The 22981-nt window shown below is 36.5% G+C and overlaps 1 protein-coding gene across 4 annotated transcripts in view; it reads right to left on the reverse strand.

Moving 5' to 3' along the window:
- Positions 1–6930: 6930 nt before the first annotated feature.
- UBR1 (ubiquitin protein ligase E3 component n-recognin 1) overlaps positions 6931–22981 on the reverse strand; it is a 77828-nt gene continuing 61777 nt past the window's right edge. For all 4 annotated transcript variants that reach the window (XM_076344696.1, XM_076344694.1, XM_076344695.1 and 1 more), the window contains exons 36-47: positions 20821–20876; positions 20396–20492; positions 19399–19466; positions 18320–18470; positions 17396–17483; positions 15562–15695; positions 14220–14328; positions 12349–12405; positions 11778–11855; positions 10955–11125; positions 10654–10755; positions 6931–10176 (exon numbers count right to left, since the gene is read on the reverse strand). In XM_076344696.1, coding sequence (XP_076200811.1) covers positions 10035–10176; positions 10654–10755; positions 10955–11125; positions 11778–11855; positions 12349–12405; positions 14220–14328; positions 15562–15695; positions 17396–17483; positions 18320–18470; positions 19399–19466; positions 20396–20492; positions 20821–20876 — 1253 coding nt within the window. In that variant the 3' untranslated portion in view covers positions 6931–10034. The remainder of the gene's footprint in view (positions 10177–10653; positions 10756–10954; positions 11126–11777; positions 11856–12348; positions 12406–14219; positions 14329–15561; positions 15696–17395; positions 17484–18319; positions 18471–19398; positions 19467–20395; positions 20493–20820; positions 20877–22981) is intronic.

The raw sequence follows: 22981 nt of genomic DNA on the forward strand, positions 1-22981 counted from the left end.
GACCGATGCCCAGCCAGTCCCCGAGCAGCGGCCCCCCCGGCCAGCTTTCCCCAGTTTATGTACTGAGCATGACGTCACATGGTATGGAATGTCCCTTGGGCCAGTTTGGGTCAGCTGTCCTGGCTGTGCCCCCTCCCAGCTCCTTGGGCACCCCCAGCCTTCTCAGTCGGCAGAGCATGGGAAGCTGAAAAGTCCTTGTCTAGTGTAAGCACTACCTAGCAACAACTAAAACATTGGTGTGTTACCAACATTGTTCTCACCCTAAATCCAAAACACAGCACTGTACCAGCTACTAAGAAGGGAATTAACTCTATCCCTGCTGAAACCAGGACACAGGGAAATCCCAAAAGAAAAGAAGTTATTACACTGGATAAAGAGATTCTTTAAAAAAAGAAAAAAATGTGAAATGAAAACTGTTAGTCCAGGTTAGGAAAGGGGAAATTTTAGCCCAATTATACATATATTGCAGCCCTTCTAAAATAACCTACTAGCTAGGTGAAATTGAGTTGAAGGCAATGAAAGTTAGCATAATGTATTTCACTTTTTTTTCCCCCCAAAATAGTCTGATGTATCTCTTCATTTTTCCCCCTCCATAGTTTAGAGAAAGCCAGCTGCCATACCTCCCTGAAAGTCAATGGGTACCGCTGAAAGGAGTTCTCTGCTCAAGGAAGCTAATTGACAGCTCATGCCAGGATATTAAAATTCCAAGTAGCATGTGATAGCACAAGTTTAAAAACAAGCAAATACATCCCACAAAACAAATACTGATGATCCTAGATGTTTAAAAGCTCCTAATTTCAAAAGTACTTACATAGATCCAAGGGCTGGAAGATAAGGGATTATTTGGAACCAGTGAAGGCAAAGATAGACTGACAGATCTCCCATCGCATTCCTAGTACAGTGCTCAGGAACTTTGTGAATGCATGGAGTGAAAGCCGCCGACGCCCAAGACACTTGTTGTTACAGGATGCCCTATGACTGTAATTCATCATTAATAGTAAGTGGGAAAAACATACCAATACAGAATAGAGGATAAAAGACCAAATAAAATATTTTACTTGTTACGGTTATGAATAATACATTGTTTGAATATAACTTTGGACAGCTTGTGCATTCTTTGTGTATAATCAAGTAAAAGAAGTTATATCACTGGGATATTCAAAGCAGAGCTATTCCTGCTTTTGAAACTGTGTGAACATAACAGTAAAAAACTCCTTTACCTGTCTAAACAATATTTTCTATAACACTAGAATAAGCAAGAATTATACTGTAAGAATATATTGTAAATAAAGTGTGTGATGTAAAAATCTGTACTGTAATTCAAGCAGGCTATATGCATGATCATAATTTCAAATGCAATTGCTTCACTGCTTAAAATTTTAGGCCTATACTTAAGTGTGTTAAAAATAAAAATGGACAGATGGCGTCTGTCTGCAATAGTAGCCTGTAGCAGATGTTTTGCAAAAGGCACATAAGAAGCAAGAAAGTAGTTCCTTCCCTGACAAAGCCTCCTAACTTCCAGGAAACAGCAGTTTGGGACTCAGTATGACAAAGAGGGTATTTATATCACTGTGTTTTAATAAATCTCAGTGGACATTTTTTTCTATGAATTTGCACAGTTGTTTTTTTTTAAACCCATTCACGTTTTTGATATCCAAAACACTTACGACAATGAGCTTCAGATTTTAATTTCTCACAACTCAATTCTGCAGTTTGAAAAACTGCTTCTCGACTCCCTGACAACTTAATCGGGTATCTCCTAATTTTTGCTGTAAGATGTAGCTGATGGTCACTCCTTATTTATTCCCTCCATGTCATTCCCGATGTTACAATCTTCTATTACAATCTCTCTCGGTCCTATCTTTCCAAGCTGAAGAAATTGCTATTTAACCTTTTCTTCTATGGAAGTTGTTTCACACCTTTGATAATTTTCATCACTCTTCTCCATTTATTATTTTTAAATGAACAACACTGTGTAGAGCTGAAGATATCATAAACTAAATAGGTCTTCTGTCCTTTTTTTTTTTTTCCTAAGAATTCCTATCATTGCCTGCCCTTTTGACTGTTTCTGAGCATTGAGATAACATTTTCACAGAACTATCCATAATAATATTAAGAAAATCTTTGATATTAATATATATGCTGGTCAACAGCAGGCTCAATACGAGTCAGCAGTGTGCCCTGGCAGCCAAGAGGGCAAACCGCATCCTGGGCTGCATCAAACACAGTATAACCAGCCAGTCAAAAGAGGCGATTATCCCACTGTATTCAGTGTTGGTGCGGCCTCACCTGGAGTACTGTGTGCAGTTCTGGGCCCCACAATTTAAGAAGGATGTGAAGGTCCTTGAATGCGTCCAGAGGAGGGTAACAAAGCTGGCAAAAGGGCTGGAAGGGATGTCCTGTGAGGGGCGGCTAAGGACTTTGGGCTTGTCTAGTTTGGAGAAAAGGAGGCTGAGGGGCAACCTCATTGCCCTCTGCAGCTTCCTGAGGAGGGGAACTGGAGAGGGAGGTGCTGATCTCTTCTCCCTGGTATCCAGTGATGGGACACGTGAGAATGGTTTGAAGCTGTGCCAGGGGAGGTTTAGACTGGACATTAGGAAGCATTTCTTTACCGAGAGGGTGGTCAAACACTGGAACAGGCTTCCTAGAGAGGTGGTCAATGGCCCAAGCCTGCCAGTGTTTAAGAGGCATTTGGATAATGTCCTTAATAACATGCTTTAACTTGGTCAGCCCTGAATTGGTCAGGCAGTTGGACTAGATGATCATTGTAGGTGCCTTCCAAGTGAAATAGTCTATTCTGTTCTATTGCAATGTTAGTTTTTGCATAGCTACATTAATTTTCATTTACCAAAACCAAATCTTCTGTTATTATCCAGCCACTAAGTTTCATAACAGCCTCCTGAAAACATTCAAAATAAGTTTTTTTACAGAATATCTTCATATCATTGCCAGAATTTGCCACTTTATAATTCCCTTTTTCAGATCACTTCTGAAAATGCTGAAAAAAACATGCAGATTTCTGTGGATCTCAGTTGTTAGGCTTCTTCCATTGTGAAAATATACCATTTATTTTTTTTACTTTGTTGCTGAACCGGATCTTCCTTTTTATCTCATGACAGATTCTTCTAATTCTATGAGTTAGTTGGAGGACACTATTTAAAGTTTTTTGAAATCTGCATTATTAGTGACTGGCTCAACATCCTCATCATAGTCATTAACTCCTTCAAAGAATTAGATTTGTTCCCTTTACAAGAACTATGTTAACTCTTCCCTTTGCACTGCATTTACCTATGCGTCTACTTCTATTCTTCAATCACTTTGTCCAGTGTGGAATTAAACTGGTGCATAATTCCTTCAACCATTTCTGAGAGCTAAAAACATTACTTCTGCATCGCAGTCTGTCGTAGTGGTGGTGTTGCAGAACACTGAGCACAACTGTGTCCTGAGCCTTACCAGCTGCACTAAAATTAGCTGATACATACCAGAAAAGAATGAACACAAAGTTGTAGTACCTTGAGAGATGAAGGAGATAGACAGTCATGTACTACAAATTAATCAGACTTTGCAACAGAATATGATTTTTAAAAAATGCAATTTTTTTTTTTTCAGATGAGCATGCAAAGTGCCACATGCATCAGTCAATAGCAATCACTTCTTCAACACAATTTTAGTCCATCTACATTTGGAAAAAAAGCTCTAGGTTACTCAATAACCAAAAGGTGTAAAATAATCAGAAATAACTCAGAAAAATTATTTCTGTAGATTTGTTTCATTAGGAAAAATTGAATCAAGAGGACTAAGAACATGCAAATTTTAAAAAATAAAATGCTTTAAAACGTAAAAAGGAAAGGGAGGAATAGTTCAGTGTGATGAAAATGGTTGTAAAACAGGAAATAAGAGCATAATTATTTTAATTTTTTTTTTTTTAAAGAAGGAAATCTTACCCTGCATTTTAGGAAATATTTCCTAATGGCAAAATACATTTAACTGTAGAAGTAGAAGAAACCTGACATTTTGCACCACTTAAAAATCTCTCTAGGTCAACTATTTAGCTTGCAGAGTTATAAGAGCTGCGAGCTTACTCTTCTGATAACGCTGTAGTCGAGGTCCCTGTATGATGGATTTGTCAAGAATCTGCTCTGAAAAATGGCTTTGGAAGGAAGAGTGAACTAAAATGATGATCCAGCCTGAGAGTCTCTGTAAAGACACAGAAATTTCATGCAGTAGTTGCTGTAACACATTAGCATGAAGAGCAGAGGTATAACTGTCCGGCTACACATTTTCCCTGGCCCTCATTTACTTTCATACGAAGAGAACACATTTTACCATAAAAGACTAGTTAATATTTGGCAAGTTAACCTTTGTCTCTCAGCCAACTGCCAAAAACTGCAGCAGTGGCTAGCGATGTGATCACTTGTAAAATTAACTGAGTATCAGCATACGTTTCACAGGGAACAGTCATCGTCTCGACTATTACCAGTAATTACTTAGTCATTAGATTGTTCATTTCTATCCTGTATAGGTATTCAGAGTCCCCATCAGTATAGATTTATTACAAAAAGATGACAGCTCATTTCACAGTAATCAGGATAAAATTTACTTTTTTTAAATAAATGCTTTCTTCTCTGCTTTGTATTAGCTTCCTCAGACAGCGGAAGTGCACCCCACCTATCTAGCTTGCTTTACAGCACCCGTCACAATAGTTTGGGTTTCCTGGAGTATTTAACATTACAGCCACTGATCAAGAAAACAAACTCAGGTAGCAGCACAGACTCCATCTTTAATTCTCCGTAATTTATAAAGACAAAGATGGCATTAGCAAGCCAAGCCTTTAAGCCGGAGCATCTGCTCAGATACAGAAATAAATACGATTTGGGGGATGCTTCTTATCTTGTTTGTTATTAATGCTTAATCCAGTCAGAATTACTAGCAATACATTTGTGCAACAGCAACTTCCAGAGTAAGGAACTCACCTATGCATAAAACTATCTTCTTTATGAAGTTCTTCATAAAAAAAACCTGAAACATTTTAATGTTCAGTTTCTGGTGAAGGCACTATGACGGTTCCTGTAGAAATTGCAATTACGATGCTCTTCCTTTAAAGCTTTCTGATTACCACTGAAAACACTTGCTCTACATTGATCATAAAGAAAAAATAATTGATAAGAAATATACAAGTACAGCACATTTAGAGTTTCATAAAAAAAATGAACACAGCACATTTCCTTAGAAGCTAGAAACCTCCCTTCTGCAAACTGTTTTTTTTAAATTGCATACCATCATACAGTTCTCTACAACACAAGATTCATGGTATTTAAAATCTTACAAATCATTTGGTACACAGGTGCTTTGTATCAGTTTCTCCACTATGGGAGCACTTTGGGCTTTGCATGCAGTACTCTCTAATTTAGCAAAGAACCATAAAGGTGTGAAGCTCACGGAACACAGGTGGAATCCTTATTTATGAGGAGACCATCACCTAAATGGATGATCTTGTCCTGCTCCTGTATGCGAATCAACTGAGGCAGACTGCCTGGAGTATGTAAATCGAATTGCTCAATGAAGTTCTGTGTAAGTCTGAACTGGGAAAATAAATATTCCTAGATCATCTGCAGTATCATGAGATTGAAATACATTGGGTTTGCCACTTTAAGTAAAGGTCAGCATGATTCACAGAAAGAAAGATGGGATAAAGAAGATCGGAGGCTTTTTATCATCTAGAGTGGATTATTCCTCAGGCTGCCATGATATGTTCAGGATAACCTTCAAGCAGAAACTCTGGTACATTGCGATGACCTCTCTCCAAGCACTAGACTGTATCTCAATACTTGTACCCGAAGAGGCTACTACTACATTTCAGGCACTATTAAGAGGAAGGAGACATAAGGTTCTGCAGTCCGCTGAATAAGACTAACCACAGATCTTCACAAATATAGCAAGGACTTGAAACGATCATGAAACCCACAGTCCCCACTACCTGCTTCACAACATTTCGTTGAGGCTCATTCACTCAAGCATGAAGCCTAGAAAATTAATTAATTCCTAAAATTAAGTCTGATGGATTCTAAGTGGTTTGACAACCTGTAATTACACAGCACACACTATACTCCTTCTTTTGGCACTGATCTCATGAACAATAGTCACACAGAAATAAGAAAAACTCAGGTCCAGTTTTAATGTTCCATGTTTAACTTTACACCTAGTCTCCTCTTACTCACCATTACACGAAATAACGTATATAAACCCTTTGAATTTCAGCTTGCTCTCCTTCAATGCACATTTCCTTTACACAGCTTCTCTTCCATGTACGCTTTCGACCACACTGAATGCAAGTTTAGAGAAATGTAGCTAGGATTAGAAATAACTGGGTTTGAGAGACTTGTGTAAGAGTGGATTTTCATTACTATCCATTTGTTTTCCATATCAAACCCCAAATTTAGCCCACCTGCGAAACATAGATAAAAAAACAAATAAAAAGAGATTGTGCCACAGAAATGAAACAACTTTAATTTTTGAAGAAAGTATCTTTGAAGATCTTGTCAAGTAACAGGTCAAAAAGAATCTAAGTAACAAACTTAGATGTTGTAGCACGAATCTGACTAGTTTACAGTGGAGATTATTCAACAATATTGGCTAGAAAATAAAGTGGATTTCAACCATAAAGCAAAGCATATGATGGCCAAAATCCTCCTCTATATAATTTTGTACATTTGTACATTGCACCTTGAGATTCTTACTGTGCAAGAAATGGTGCTGTGGCTTTTTTCCTTCCCCCCTTCCCCCCCCAATGAATGGGCTTCTTGTTCTAATGTTCTTCAGAACATTTTTGCTAGTAGACTTTAATGCAACTACCTTTACCTTTTACCTTTTCAGGAATTGGTTCTTAAAATGCATTTGCTTTAGTAAGAACAAGCACAGAGAACACCACCATTAACACCCAAACTCTGTAAGTTTAACGGTTCCCAAAGCTACAACAAAGCCAGCAGCTTGTAACATAAAAAGGGGCAAGAAGTACTGGCCGTTTCTATGTAAAAGATTTCTTGGTTGTTTGCTTAGCTCTGTAATAAAACACTTTTTTTTTTTAATATGTATCACACAGCACATTAGACCAACACCACAAACTTTCCCTTTCTAGAGGTTGAGTACCTGACAGACAGTACAGATAGTTCTTCTTTGAGAAGCTACAAAACCAGAATTACTCAACTAATCAGTTTAAGGACATCTAAATATTAAATTCTGTATTTAAGATTTCTTTTACAAATTGATGTAGACGCTGCAGGAATTTGCATCTGTAAAATACTAGGACAAGTTTCAAGTGGAATATTTCTTTAAGTAAGAAAAAGTGTGCCACCATTACTAACTGGTACAATGACGATACAGACTACAGGCATAACTGGTATTGTTGACCAACCATTTACTAACTCTTCCCCTTTTCCATACTGACAGACACTGCTATAATGCTCTTGTAAAATGAACTGTGGAGTGTCAAAGCACCTCCAAATAAAAATGGAATAATCTATGAGAAGTCACTTTATTTCTTTTTTAAATATACATATACAAGATATTTTATTTCAAAAGCACAAGAACATTATACAAGTTTCAAATTTACATTTTTGCAATTAAAGATACCAATATGTGCATTATCAAATAACTTCTTCTGTCAGCTTGGATGGAACAGAAATCAGTGGCGTAAGCATCTTGCAATCACTAAATACAGATTATACTCACAGTGAACAAAACTGCATAGTAATTTATGAAATGAAAGATGACCACGCTAGTCAGTGAATGATATGGGAGCCCATTTGCTAAATTAGTATGTGCAAACGTACAGAAAGATGCAACTTTCCTCTCCCACTTCTTCAGCTACAAAGAGATTTCTAGAGCTTTAAACATGAGCTCACCTGCTCAGACCAGCTCCTGTCATTACATAGTACAGTTCAGACAGAAAACAAAATAAAGTGATCTCACTGCATATTTGATAACGGAATTTTTTCTATCAGTGAAGTGCAAGGTAACTGAAAGTTTTTGATAAATGAATAGGTAAATATCAGAGGGAAACAGTAAGTCAATACAGTTTTGGTATCGATGAGGCATACATTTGCTAGGCTTAATCCAATATTTTTGTTGGTAAGAAGTTTTTGATGACCTTAGAAATCGCCAGTGCATGCAAGTTTTCATGACAACTGTTCTCCTAAATTCAGTATGCATTTCTAATACATTTTAGAGAAGACTAACAGAATTAACATTTGTCTTTAAAGAGTTTCATATTCAGGTTTAAAATCTGAAAGAATCAAAATAAGGAGAGTGGTCTTAATTGCAAGAAACAGAATACCTGAAAAATATACCAAAGCCAACTATTTATATCACCAGGGAAGAATTATAGCAAAAGTTAAGAAAAAGTATTTGAAATCAGAATAATATTTGAGTTCATTGGTATTCCATTTTTAGATGAGTTATGGTGCTGTTCAGTGCACTCATACGTACTCAAAAACCTCTAAAAAACTAGGAGAACAATGATATTTAAATCTAAATCATTATTTGTGATTCTACTATCTCTCATACAACCAGTAGCAAAAAAACCCAAAAAGAAATCATACAAAAAACACACTTTCAGATGTTAATTTGAGAACTTCCCCTTGCAAGCCTTATTAAAATGACACAAAAGAATCCAAACAGCAAAGGGGCGGGGAAATTTAGAGTACTGACAACTTCAAACTTTCACAGGGAAATGGGATTTCCTGGGAAAGCATTTTTACACATCACATTACAAATTCTCTCATGTATATTATGGTTGAAATTCAGAAAACAGAACAACAAACATTTAGAACTGAAGCACAATCACGTATCATTGAGAGAGAGTTCAATCACAATGTGCTATTAACTACCGAAGGGCAAAGAGACAGACTTCGCCACCTTTTCTTCCCTTTTCTGCTCTAACTGGCACTGAACCACTGAACGTGCCCCCCAAAACACACGATTTCATTTATGCAGGCAGGGCTCCAAACAATAGTGACAGAGGATGAAGAGTGGAAAATTCCTCAAATATGGGCAAACAAACATTTCTGATTCTAAAACTTGCTGCTTTAGGGCCCTGATTTCAGTCCAGTGATAGCTTTGAAGGTCGTCTACTTTACTGAAGTCTCTGGCTCTCGTATAACTTGCAGAGCTACACTACGACTACCTAACAGTATTTTCACGTTTGGTTCTCAGGGAAAAATCTCAGAAGACAAACTGTAAAAGAAGTAAAGCTAACCACAACCTAGCCAAATGGTGTAGCCCTAGACCTCTTAGGATATACAATGTTAACAGAGGACAAATTCATTAGATAAAGTGCAGTTCTGGCAATGCAAAAAGCACGGACTTTATTTTTGGATGCAACAAGCAAGATGGTTTTTCCCTCATGCATTTTCTATCCCACACTTCTCCTTTAAAGAGTTCATTAATGAAAACTCTTCATTAAATCCCAGGATATAGCTGAATGCAGGCTTTTTCTGTACAACTTAATGTTTGCTGCACCTGTTGCTACAGATTACTAAAGGCCTGGCACCACTTCCACTCCAATATTATGCCATAGATCTTGACTTAAAAGCTTCACTAACCTTGGGAAAGAACCCAGGAAGAAAGTAAAGGAGGCTTTTCCATAGCAACACCATTTAGGTATATTCTCAAGGCATGGGAGAGAGGCAGAAATGTGGTATATGCCCTGAAGCACAGCATTTGGGAAGCTGCCCTCATCAAAACATGTGAAACAATTACAACTTCTCAAAAAAGTGGAAATATTTCTGGACCTGAATGTTCAGTAATAATTATATAACGTGGTTTTCCTTTTTTTTTGGGGGGGGGGGGGGGGGGGGGGAGCAAAACATATGATGTGAGATTCTGTTTCAATGTATCAGTAATACATCCAACTTAGAGAATCCATCAATTGTGTCTGAACTACAGAATCCACTTCAGAGTAGATTATTTACTGCCACCCTCCTTTCCTTTTCCAAAGCACTGCCAAAGGTAAGAGTTTTCACTAAAAATCAAGAGACTCAGAGCAGTTGCCAGTTGAATCCAAAGAAGATCTGATTCGTTTCCTGGCTCCTGGCAATCTCCTCTATGATGCAGTGTTGCTGCCATAGCAGATGGAGCTTCCGGTAACGCTCCCGACATAAGTGCAAGGGATTGCCTCTTCTTCATAGAAGAAAAAAGGAGAATACCCAATAAGCATATCAGAGTAGCAACTGACAAACTGTTCCATTAATTGTCTAGCATTAACACTCTTAACGATAGCCAGAAAACATTAAATACTTGTATGAACACCAATTCCAACAAGTCTACTGGAAATGAAAAAAATTCCACACATGACAAGCAACGATTGCCATTTCCAAGATGACATTTCAGCAATGGCAGTTGTTGCACATTTCTGATGAAAAGCATACAAAGTATTCTTGAGGAAAGTAATATAGTTTAACAGTACCAAGAGTGTATTTTTCCATTATGAATGACCCATTCATGACTAGAAACTGCCGTCAGTGAACAAGTTCACCAGGCCAAGGTACATATTACAGCGCTGTACATGCTAGCAGGAAGAACATGTTGTCTAACAGGTATAAGAAAGAAAGAGATATCAAAATGGAAACGTAAAAAGAAAGTCAAACATTTACTTACTTCAGACCCGGATCTGTTTCTCCATATTCATCCAAGTAGGGAGCAGGATATAAGCAGCCCCTGGTTTTACCTTCAATGAGGACAACTTTGCATTCCCTGATTCTTAAGGAAAAAATAGCTACATTTAAGATACAAGACAACTCCCAGCAGGTTCTTAACTTTTTGGTGAGCTATAGTTTAGGTCAAAGCAATGTTTCTTCATCTCAGACAAAAAGAATCAAGTGCTTTGACAATGTTGTGAATTTTGACCTTCAAATGTTTCCCTTTACTCTAACACATTAAATTCTGGCTAGCTACTTACTTGAGAAACATACAGACTCCAGCTCCACATTGAAGAGCATGAGAAGTACAGGCTCCCAACTCCTCCCCATTCACCAGTTCTTGACAGCAAGTATTCTGGGAACACAACATAGCCCCACAGAATAAACACAATACTGGATGTTTTTGTTCATCATCAGAAGACCGCGGGCATCTAGAAGAAGTGTAACCAGAACGTTACTGCAAGAATTAAAACTTTACAAGAAGTGTTAACTATGGATAATGTTCCTTAAAAAAAACCAACAAAAACAAAAAACACCCCAACCCACAAACAAACAAAAACCTAAGACATACTATGTCGTAATCATATTTCACATATCTGTCTCCTTTGGCTATGTTTTTACATTGCTTGAAATATTTTATCTGCAGGATATCTGCTTTGAGCAGGAGGTTGGACTAGACGATCTGCTGAAATCCCTTCTAACCTGAATTATCCTATGATTCACTCTTCCTGGCATAAAACAGTGCCAACCTTCCGAGCTTGTTGCGTCCAGTGCAAAAATAATTTTCAGGCTTATGGCCAAACCAAATGCACATTGCACTGGTGAAAAATGACCAGCAAATTAAGCTATAATAATTTTATATGCTATCCTATCAAACACAAGTGACTTCGTTTAGTAAGCTGTTGTGTTTCAGATTTAAAATGAACACATGCTAGTATTGGCCAGTATAACTGTAACAGTGCCTTCACTTCTGCAAAATAATTTCTGTACACAGTTTTAACACCAGTTACAGCAACTGCAAGAATATAAGTGACTGAAAGCGACAAAACTCCTAGGAAGACAACTAAATAAGTCACTTCTTACCTAAACTGAGAGGCTTGGTTCAGAAGGCAGCTATAGTCTTCAGGAAGCTCTATTAAACTATTTCTTTTCCTAGGATACCTGGGTAAGTGAAAAAGAACTATTATGAGAATAATAAAGATCGCAGCAAAGAACAGAATGGATAGCTATAAATTGCTGCTAAGCTTTCGGTCCTTTCTGCAAACTTCTGCAGTTCTAGAGCAGTTCTTCAGTCCTAGAAGCCCAAGTGAGAGGCTCCACATGGGAGCTTCAGCATTTCTATATTCCAGCAAAGGTGACAAAATTAAATTTCATATGAAACCTACATGTATGAAGACATTGCATATTTCAGTTAGCTTTTGTTTTTTCCCCTAGAGTAAGCTAGACAACTTGTCTAACGATGATGTACATTCTCAGTGAAGAGTCACTGCATGAGGAGTAATACACAACCATTTGAAGAGAAATGTAGTTTTGGTAGTAGAGCAGGAGGAAGAAAATACAAGCACTCTAACTTGCCCACAACAAGCACTTCATTCTTTCTACAGTTTTAAGTAAAAAACAGAAGAAAAAACAACAACAACAAAAACAAACTTACCTTATTGCAATGCTTTTCCCCTTCAAACAACTTAACACCACCGGGTCAGCACACCACCTATTTCAAACAAACATTTGCAGATGACAGTGTCTGATAATAATATATATTTAGGATCACTAAACTAAGCTAGTAAGCAATAAGCAAACACAAAGCACAGATAAAGCATTGATAGTTCTAGCTAAAACTTCACAAGGAGAAACAGCTATTCTTTACAGTTTTGCTTCAGGAAAAGAATTTAAGTTTGTATACAAGAGAAAAACCTAAGTGAAAAACAACACATAAAATTATCAACATGCACTTGAAAACACAGAGTTAACTCAGAGTTAAAAAATGCAAGCAGTCTTCAGGCATATTCAAGTTCTTAAAGTGGGCTACAATACACACCTCCTTTTGGAATGTATCTGCTGAAAGCCACAGTGTAAGAAAATATCATACACTCAGTACTAGGAAAATATTTACTGCTTTTACTTAATAACCATCACCCAACGGTTATTTTACAATGCTTTATTGAATGCTGTATGCTTGCTTAGAATGGCCAAATGTGTCTACCAAAACAATGGTAGATATTGGCAAGTTACTAAACAGAGGAACTGGTACGTCTAAGGTAACTTTCAAGTTATTTCTACAAAAAGGAGGACAAGAGAGAGAGAACTGTAGCAGATGGTCAATCTAGTAAGCTTCATTTAACACATTTCTCAACAATCATCAAATTTAGTCTTCTGAAATAAGATTCTTTCAAAAAACATATGGGAACTTGCATAATGATTTGACAACTGTTACTATTAAATTAAACATGTATCCTCTTACTTGAAACCTCTGTTTTTGACTGGGGGCATTACGATGGACTTGTTAGCCTTGCCTCTAGTGATCGTTTTCTAATGTTCACAAGCACCTATCCTCTGGGTTTTCTTATAAGCACCGTTATGTCTTTGAGCAAACATGTAGGAACGTATAAGACAAACTTATTAAATAATTTACTTGTGAAAATGCTAGTAATCTATAAGTAATTTTATATACTAAAAATGCAATTAATTATAGTAAAATTGTATGTAGGGAATTGTTTAGGTCAGCTATATGGACTGGAAGTGGAGTCAAGAGCTCAAAGTGTCCCTAAATTGAAGGAATCCAGACAACAAAACAGAACAGAGGTAAAAAAACACCACCACAGAAAAAGCTAGTGTGAGCCAGAGAATTCTGCCGAGAACCAGGAATAATAATTAATGCAACCAAGTGCTCAAACTGTCACATTAAATACATGGAGACATTCTCCAACACAATATAGCAGGATTATTCTCAGGGAGGGGGGGGGAAGCTGTTTATTTTAACTTGTTTTTGAATGGAGAATTTTACCAATTATTTCTTTACTGGTAGATTGCAATGTACATAATACTCAAATTGTACCTTTTAGCCATTAAGCTAACTTTGCCATTCATTAGTCTATTTTGGAAATCCAGAGAAGAAATAGTGCAAAGCCTCACCCTGCCAGCTATATAATTTTCCATATTCTCATTTTATAGCTCATGTAATCAGCACTTTTGCTGTAGGGAGAATTAAAAATAGGCCAACGAACAGTAAGTGGCATACCATGCAAGCAAAGGTTTACGATAACTTCTTTCTGCATGAATGATTTCATGTAGGTCTGCAAGCACTAGTCTCTTAAACTATAAATGTTTAATGTTTGAATTACCATATAATATAGAATGCTTTGGTTTTGAAGTGCTTTAAGAGATTCAGTATACCTGTGCACATCAAACAAGTGTTTAGAACTCTAGTATGAATTTGAGCTCAATCATTTATTAACAAATTTGATCCAGAATTCCCATAGGGCCATCACAACAGAAAAACGTGGCCTGTCCAGTCCCAATTAGTACCTTTGAAGCAGTGGATTTACTGTGTCCCAATATTCCTGGAATAGCAAGAACAAATTGGTAGGTAGAGAGAGGTAACTACAAAGTGCCTTGAATTGCCCTTCTTCAGAAACTGCAAAAGAAAAAGAAAGCATGAGCAACTGTGTTTCAGCACTGCTGAATAATTCACTCAAAACTAGAAATCTCCTGATCCGTTTTCCATTCAATAATATGTATCTTACAGCTTCAGCATAGCTCCTAGCTAGTACAATTGGATGTAATTCCACTGACTTAATCAGAGCTATAATAATTTGCTTTAGCTGAGGATCTACTTTACGTTTAACAAATTTGACATACATTAAGTAATTTTTAAGTCATGCATAAGTCACTGTAATAGCAGAATTCCTTACTTAAATTCCATTTCACTGCATAATATGTAACACGCTAGTGCAGCAGATTTCTATACTTACCACATTTTAGTTTTTCACTATCCTTTTGGCCTGCAATGATATTAAATTTTGCTATGATCAAGTCAGTGCTAACACATTACATAAAGTTGGGCTAATTTAAGTTTGCTGGGTGGCCATTTATTGGCTCTGTTACAGAAAATGGCATTGCTGATTCACCAGGAAGACTCCTCCCTACAGAATCAAAGTTCCAGACTAATGGTAAGGACAATAGCATATCCCAAAGTGCACAGATTTTGACTCATATATCCTAATCAAATTCAAACTTAGTTCACAGTTTATATAAATCAATTTAAGATGCTATATTTTGTCTCAGTTGTTCATAGCAATTTTGGTCCTCCTTTCCAAATAGTTGATGATTCTGTGTTTCACTGCATTTTGACAGAAGACAAAATATTTATTTTTGGGTTTAGTACCTGTAATGCATTAGGATCCTTTAAGGAAGAGGTTTAAGTTTTATAATGTGCTTTATTTCTACTTGGCTCTGCTTTGCTGAATCCCTATGTCTTTAGCATTTACCAACTTTAGCAACTGCACAAAAAGGTCTGTTGTTTTTTTTTAAATAGACTCCAGGCTACTTCTCAGGTGCTGTAATCTAAGCCCCTAGAATTATCCTTAAATCACAGAATCTTTGTATCCACAAATACTGACTTTCAATACATCATTGATAATTCACATATTTGCACATACTCAGAAGTAACTCTTTTCCAGGCAAAGAAGCCAAAGACAACTCAGCTTCTCATGCCTGTCCCCTCCTGTACAAATTAGTATTTCCTTTTCTTTCCAAGTCTTACTTTAATGTATTAACTATTGTTACTGTGAACATTTAAAAATTCCATTCTTCCAAGAAAACAGTAAACAAAGTCAATATATAGATACATTTGCTTTCTCATATTTACCTTGTAGTAGTTCCTCAGGTGGAGAAACTCCCAGCAAATAATGAAAAAATAAAGCAGCACAACGAAGGTAAGGCATGATGCCTTTTTTAACACAATCCCACACAAGCCAGCCTGGAATATCCTGACTAAAGCAACTGTAATACACAAAGGAGAAAGAGCTGCAGTAGTTCACAGTGCAAATCCTTCTAGCACTTTCACATTTTGGCTAGCATTGGTAGAATGGCAGCTGTGTAGAATGTAGAAGCAACACTGATGTACCACAAATTCTGTGAAACACAGCCACCAGCACCTAACTTCTGACTTCCCCTTTGCCTAAGGAATGAGTACTGAGTTTATGTAGAACACTTACGTTAAGCCTTCAAATTATCTCAACTTATATTTTTCAGAATTATAAAAAAATAAATAGCCAATACATAGCTGTCCATCTCTAGGTAACTCAAGATAACCTGATACAGCATCACACATAGAGCAACTGATTCTTAACACTGGGGGTTTTTTTATTACCGAAAGCCAGCAATTTTTTTAAATGGTGAAAGTTTTTTATTCAGTTGGTATTTTGAATGCAATTCAAAAATGAGAAAAACAAACATAAATATTCTTCAGGAACAACAAAACCAACAGAATTAAAAAATTAATACCTCATACTTCATTATGGAAGTCACAACAGTAACACTCATTTAAATTTTAAAATAAAGCTACACTAATCCAATTTTTAACAAAAAATACTGGACTGATACTCATCTCAGTAATTATTCTTGTAGTTTGTGCAATATGAGCATTTAGTCTAAATTTCGTAGTAAATTTAACTTACAGTGTCCCTGTTTTCTAAAAATTTTAAACTTAGTTAAATTCACATTTATGTGAACAGGACGTTCACACAAATGTTGACCAGGACCTGCTGAGGAACAACCTGTAAAGCTGTATTATAACATCATAGACCATTGCAAAATTATTATGCAGGTTGTGCTGTTTAAGCACAGATAGGTCAGAGTCAGAAGATGACAATGCATACACAGAAATTAAAAACACTAAAAGTTTCAGAGCTGGGTTGCCTAAACTTCGGCATTTAATTCTGTACCTAGGCATCCCAGCACAGTGACCTGAATTTCCAAAAGGCACAGCACCTATGATTCTAAGGTCATGCCTGAGAAAAATTACTCCTATTATTTAAATACCAAATTTTAAATATTTAGAAATTTAGGCTTAAAACTTTTAGACAAGTGGGAAGCATTGTCAATCCTTGAGAAACACATCTTTGCAACTAGCCTTGGTGAAGATAAATCAAAGCAGAATTAGTAAAGGGTGTATCCATATTTTCTAGTTTATTTCACACATGGATACTGAAGTACTAAAGAGTCTGTAGCTATACCTATCAAAAAAGTCTGAAAAGATGGGCACTAATGCTCAAACAAATAAGCAACTGTGTTTAGCTTTACACTTCTCCCCCTTTTATAGTAGAATCATTTCCTTCTTTCCGGCTTCCATCTATAATTGAGATCTCTAAAAAAAAAACCTAATCAAGGCAAAGAAAAAAATAACTATATTTAGTGGTTGTATTTCTCCCCAGAACGGATATAGATATTTTTTCATCCTTAGACTAAGAATTTACTCTGGTGTCCACAAAAAGTAACTATTTTAACTAAAAGTGTTCCTTTCACCAGTTTCCTTTTTTTTAGCGTTCAGGAGTATGGGAAGAAAGCACAAGGCATTATGCTTGCTAACTCCCCATACAAAATGGATTATTTTTTTCCTGTTTTCTGTGTTGTTCAGGTCAATCCCTGTGGATTGTCATTTTTCTAGGAAAACACAATGCTATAACTGAACTGCTGCTTACCCACTGGTGTACTGGCAAACCTCTCTACAGAAAGACTGTGCAGACCATGCCTCCTCACTGTTGTCAGATGATCGAGCAGTAGGGGATTCTGCACACAAAAAGATGAATCCCACTGTAAATGCACTTTTGTGACACACTTCTCTTTTTTTACATATACTGAGCTCCTTCTTTTTTCTTTAAATTGCATTACAGAAATATTTCCACTTTATTTTACTTAATTCTTTTCTATTTTTAACCTAACAAATGTTCTCCTAAAACTGCATGCTATAAAGAAGAATCAGAATTACTGCCTCATTCTCATCCTCACATGAAAACTGCTTCCTTCCCTTGAATGTTTGAAGTTATTGTCCTACATAGATTAAGCGACAGGATTTTTTTTTAAATTCCCATCATGCTGAACAAAAAGGAAAGTAGCAACTAGGAAGCCTGTAGGTTACTGACAGTTTTTAAACAGTAGTATGAAATACAGGAAAAAGTGAGATTCTCTCCTATCAGTTTACAGGATTCCGTATTTCGGTTCTGGGTATTTACCAGGTTGAAGTGTAAAGAAAAGTTTATTTCCCAAATCCATACTAACTGTCACTGTACAGTTCAGAGTGCTGCTGCTGGGCAGAGCTTTGCTTCTCCTACAAGGAGTGAAGAGGGGAAAGTTACCACTCTGGAATGACTGACTTGAGCAAGTACTCATATATCAATAACTGTTTTGTTTTCTTAGGCTAAGCACACAGAAGTGATACAATAAAATGCTCTGAAAATGATGTACCGCTATTTATTTTTTACCAGAAAACAGTTATTACTACCTAGCACTAAGTGTCATTTATTATGAGGAAGTTTATACCAGGAAGAAACTAAGTAGTGTCCACCCACTATTTGTAAGAAATTGTGTAAAAATGCAAGAATAATCCAACCCAAATACACCTCTACCTGTTGCTGAAGAGACGACGATTTGTGTTATGTGTGCCAGTGTTGTCAGATGGAAGAGGTAGAGGTGGTTATAGGCTGAACTAATTGATGAAGGTTGCAAGTCTACAGCATCCTCCCAGTATAAAGATGGAAAGGACAGCACAACTCCCACCTACAGTGAAAGGGAAGCAGCAAATATTAAAGTAACAGAAATTTGGTAATAGCTACACAGGTAATAGAAATTATATTCTCACTATACATCTATAGTTCATTTCTGTAATCAATTTAAATACGTTCATTTATCTTACTAGTTTTAATTCACAAAGTGTGGCAAAAACTCACGGGAAAATATTAACCATTTGTGCCCCTCTAGCATGTAAGAAACTCAGATATAGTTCCATTGTAATTGCCAGTTTACAGATACACCAAGAAGCTTGTCCAATTCCTAGAAAGTTTAATTTCTGGTCTTTGACATAAGACAAAGCACACTGAAAGAAGTGAGAAGTAAGACCAAGCATTAGTTAGAAAGGCAACCACAGCAAAACAGGTTTTATTTTGGTGGGTTTGGTTTTTTGTTTGTTTGTTTGTTTTTGTTGGCTTTTTTGTTGTGTGGTTTTGTTTGGGTTTTTTTAACAGTAGAAGAAACTATAATACAGATTTGTATTAAGAACAGAAAGAAGGGGCTAAGACGAGTAAAGAAGGTAATGAAAGTGAATGTGAAGGAATCGGAAGGTATGAGAGGCCTATTGAGACGGAGGGAAAGTGAGGGAAACAAGCTGAGTGGGTGCATTTCTCAGGGTTTTTTTGAGGTTTGATAGCAATAGACATGGTAAAAAGATGATTGAGATTGCAAGCATGAAATTTAATGAGTGAGACAGCAAAGACTTGAAAGCTAGAAGAACAGCAGAACTAAAAGTAAACACTCATATATACCAGCCATGTGTAATCATTTGCTTGTATGCAGTGCTTATGTATAATCATTTGACTCATGCAAGTGAACAGATAATGCAGGACTATCTGTTTCATATTAATGATAAGTACACAAAAATCCATGCTCAAAAAAAAAGTATTAATATGAAGAATAAGATGAACCTGCTTACCAAAATGTGGAACATATCTACTTCTAAGAGGGACGGAGTGTCCTCCACTTTAAAGTTTGGTAGAAGAACTACGAAATAAAGATATCAATTGTGCATTTGATATGTATTTTCTTCTTTTGGATTGAACTGCAATATCAGAATCTGATTTTAGAGCCTCTATAATTTCTGTGTTTTCGTCAAAAAAACGTCCAAGTCTCTGAACTAAGGAAGTATCTATTTAATTAACCACTTATCACTTATTTAATTGATTGTGCATCTGTTTAGCTATTTCCACATGCCCAACCAGCTCACAATTTTAATGACTGTATCTTCAAAATTCTGAGATAAAAATCTTTGATTTATTTCTCCAGCTCTAATAAAGCGCACACAGTGCTAAGGGTGAAGCCCACAAATGTACTTAGGCACTGCAACACTAGATGCCTCACAACCTAGCCCAATACAAAAGCCTGTACCACACCTAAGAATCCTATTGAATAGAAGGCAAGTCAAAGAGTGGGATTCACAAAGGCCACCATGCTAACCTAATCAGTAAGAAACATGGACGATAGCTATGCGTCTCAAACTAGCTCTCCCTGAGACCAAAATATCTTAAACTAGGCTGCAAGCAGCCTTTTGAAAGTACTAAAAAGATAAAGTCTCACAATTAAGAGAGGAATACCAGTTATCTGGCTTTAGCACAGAATTTGAGTAATTTTGAACATTGCCAGAAATAGATTGTTAACCGTCTGTAAATATTCCAGATCTGAGTATCTCCAGGCCTAAGGAATCTGGGATAGACGATTTTTTGGGGACTTCAGTGATACAGGGATGGATTAACAGAATTATTGATTACTTAAGTTCAAGCAATACTCCATGATTTCAGGCAACATTAGAGAAATTGAAGTTAGCACTGTTGTCAGTAGTCTAACCTTTGCTTCTATGCCGTATTAATGTGTGTACCATTGTGCAATAGAAACTTCTGCAACACAAAAGGTAGTAAAGAAAAGGATTAAAATACCTCCTAAAAGACGAATCAGATGTTTCTGAATCAGGACCTGTGGTGATGTTGTTCTCTGAGCAGCTGCAAACTGCACTAATGCTTTAAGGCCACTGTGCTAGAGCGCAAGAGAAAATGGTTGGACAGGAAAAAAGGGAAGATATAATAGTGAAATAAAGCTGTAAAAACATATCTACTTCTACAGACAGAAAACACATTGATAAGTGAATTTGATATGAACTTCTATGTATAAGTAGAAACATTATTCTTCCAAAATGCTCTTTAAAGTTATCAGTCTAAATATTTTGAGAGCTATCTCTCAACAGAGAATGATCTTAATGTTAGCAGTTTCAACAGTTTATGTGTGTGTATTTTATGTATACACATATATACATATATAAAAACTTTTTTGTTTGAAATGTATTGCATATCTTACTTGCCCATACCTGTCTATTTTGTAGAGATCCAAATAAAGGCTTGCCCTCTGTTTCCAAGAGGTTTTCTTAAAATTAAACACAGAAAAAATTAAGTTGCTTTGTTCTACATGAACTAACGTAACATTTCTGTTAGAATACACTTAGTCCAAGATTAATTTATTCTTAGTATACATACAATTCTTTTTAAAGCTCAAATTTATTCTGGTAAGAGAATTCTCGGGGGGGGGGGGTAGAATCTATCTTAAATGGTACTGAATGTTTCCCAGATAAATGGGTTGTAACAAGCTTTTAAAAAACATTTTGTTTTCAGATCTTGCTAACTAGGGATTTAAAGGAACACTGTTTCATATTAATGATAAGACATTCTACGGATTTAGCTGTATTTTCAGTTACCCCTATACAATGCTCAAAAACATCAAGGTATGTTTACAGGGATGCTATACAGCCATCTTACCCTCAGATTTTTGCACTACTGCATTTGACTGTAGTTTAACAAAAATATTTTGAAAACAAAATTCCCAAGCTGGAATAAATTCAGATTTCCTCCCTGAGTGCATTGGTTTCGAAGGGATAACAAAGAGAAAATAAGCCAATAAAAATAAGAAACCAAATTAACTCAATTGAGTAAAAAGGTATCCATTCAAATGTTTTTGTGCTTTAGTTACTTTTCAGAGATGAATGAGTACACTTCAAGATCTTGGAAATTTTACTACTGTTTTTGTTGCGGGTTTTTTGGTTAGGAGGTTTTTGGTTCTTTTTTTTTTTTAACCACCTCTAACAAAAAATGAAAGCATTTTAACTTAGCACTTCCATACATCAGTTTAACACACAACATGTGGAGTTGCTGAGGAAACATGGGAAAAATCAGATTTGTATTTTTAAGGGTCTGGCTTTAGGCAATAAAAGCAATTCACATCCCTTGGGTCAATGATGCTTTGAACCTCCTCTAAAGACTCCACTAATCCAGGTAGCTAAGGTTCCTTGTCTAGGCAGCTTGGCTACATGCCCGTTAAATGGTTTTAATTATGCACCCTATGACTAGATTCAAAACCAGCATACTAGAAGCTATGTAGGCAGTTTTGCTTTACAGTTTCATGGAAGCCTGCTCTATTTGTAAACAAAAATGAATCCAAGGAAGTGGTGTGACCTAGGATAGGTCAGACTGTCACAGTGGTCCCTCTGGTTTTATAATCTTGGCCTGGTAAGGCATGTGAATTTTCTACTTCTGACATATGCCTTTGATATCACACCTGTAATAACAGTTACTGCATTTATACACTTGCTGGCAAACTCATCCCTGACAGCCACCAAGGTCTTTTTTTAAGATATCAAATGAAAACAATCTGCACAGCATTAAGTGCATTAATGTTAATAGAGCTGGGTGGCTTCCAGTCCTCTCCCGACCCATTTGAAGACTCTGATAAAAATCCAACACTAAAAAATGCAATCAGTTTTCATGACTATTCCCGTCTTATTGGAATATTCCCAATCCTCCTAAAAACCTTTTGAACTCTTGATACTCCAGTTGGGTCAAGTCCACTATAGATTTAAGGTAGACTACACTTGTACCTCAACAGCTTCATCAAGAAAAAAATGGCATACTTGCCAAATCATATTTATGGAGATGTACAATTACATTCTCAATTCCTTCAGCAGGCATTTCAGACTTATCTCTTGCCTCTCTCCCTGCCTGGAAGCCACTACAGATTTATCTACAGCTTCATGTTTATTACACAAACTTCTTTGTGTATATAGTACAGAAATGAAATGAGACTGACTGCTAAACAGGTACATTATCCCAAAAAATCCAATCATTTTTATGGTAATTATTTTGCCTTCAAAAGAGATTCATGCCAGAGAATGTCTGGTTGTTTGGTTTTTTTTTCCTACCAGGTATCTGCTTAGCAATTTCAGAATACAAAAGACCATATTTCTTGACAAATTCCATGAGAATCCTTTGAGAATAGAGACAAAAAGAAATACTGAGAGAGGGAGTACTATTTCATAGCTGTTATAAATATTTAGCTGTGTAGGAGATGCCTGCAGGTCAATGATCTCTGGCAGCCTGAAGATATTCATTGAACATGCTTAACGTTACAGTTAGTAACATGGAACATGATCACTCCCTGCTCTCTCAGATTAAACTCAATGTTGGCATTCCATACCGTAT

Source organism: Aptenodytes patagonicus, chromosome 7, assembly GCF_965638725.1.
Source record: "Aptenodytes patagonicus chromosome 7, bAptPat1.pri.cur, whole genome shotgun sequence".
NCBI lineage: Eukaryota > Metazoa > Chordata > Aves > Sphenisciformes > Spheniscidae > Aptenodytes > Aptenodytes patagonicus.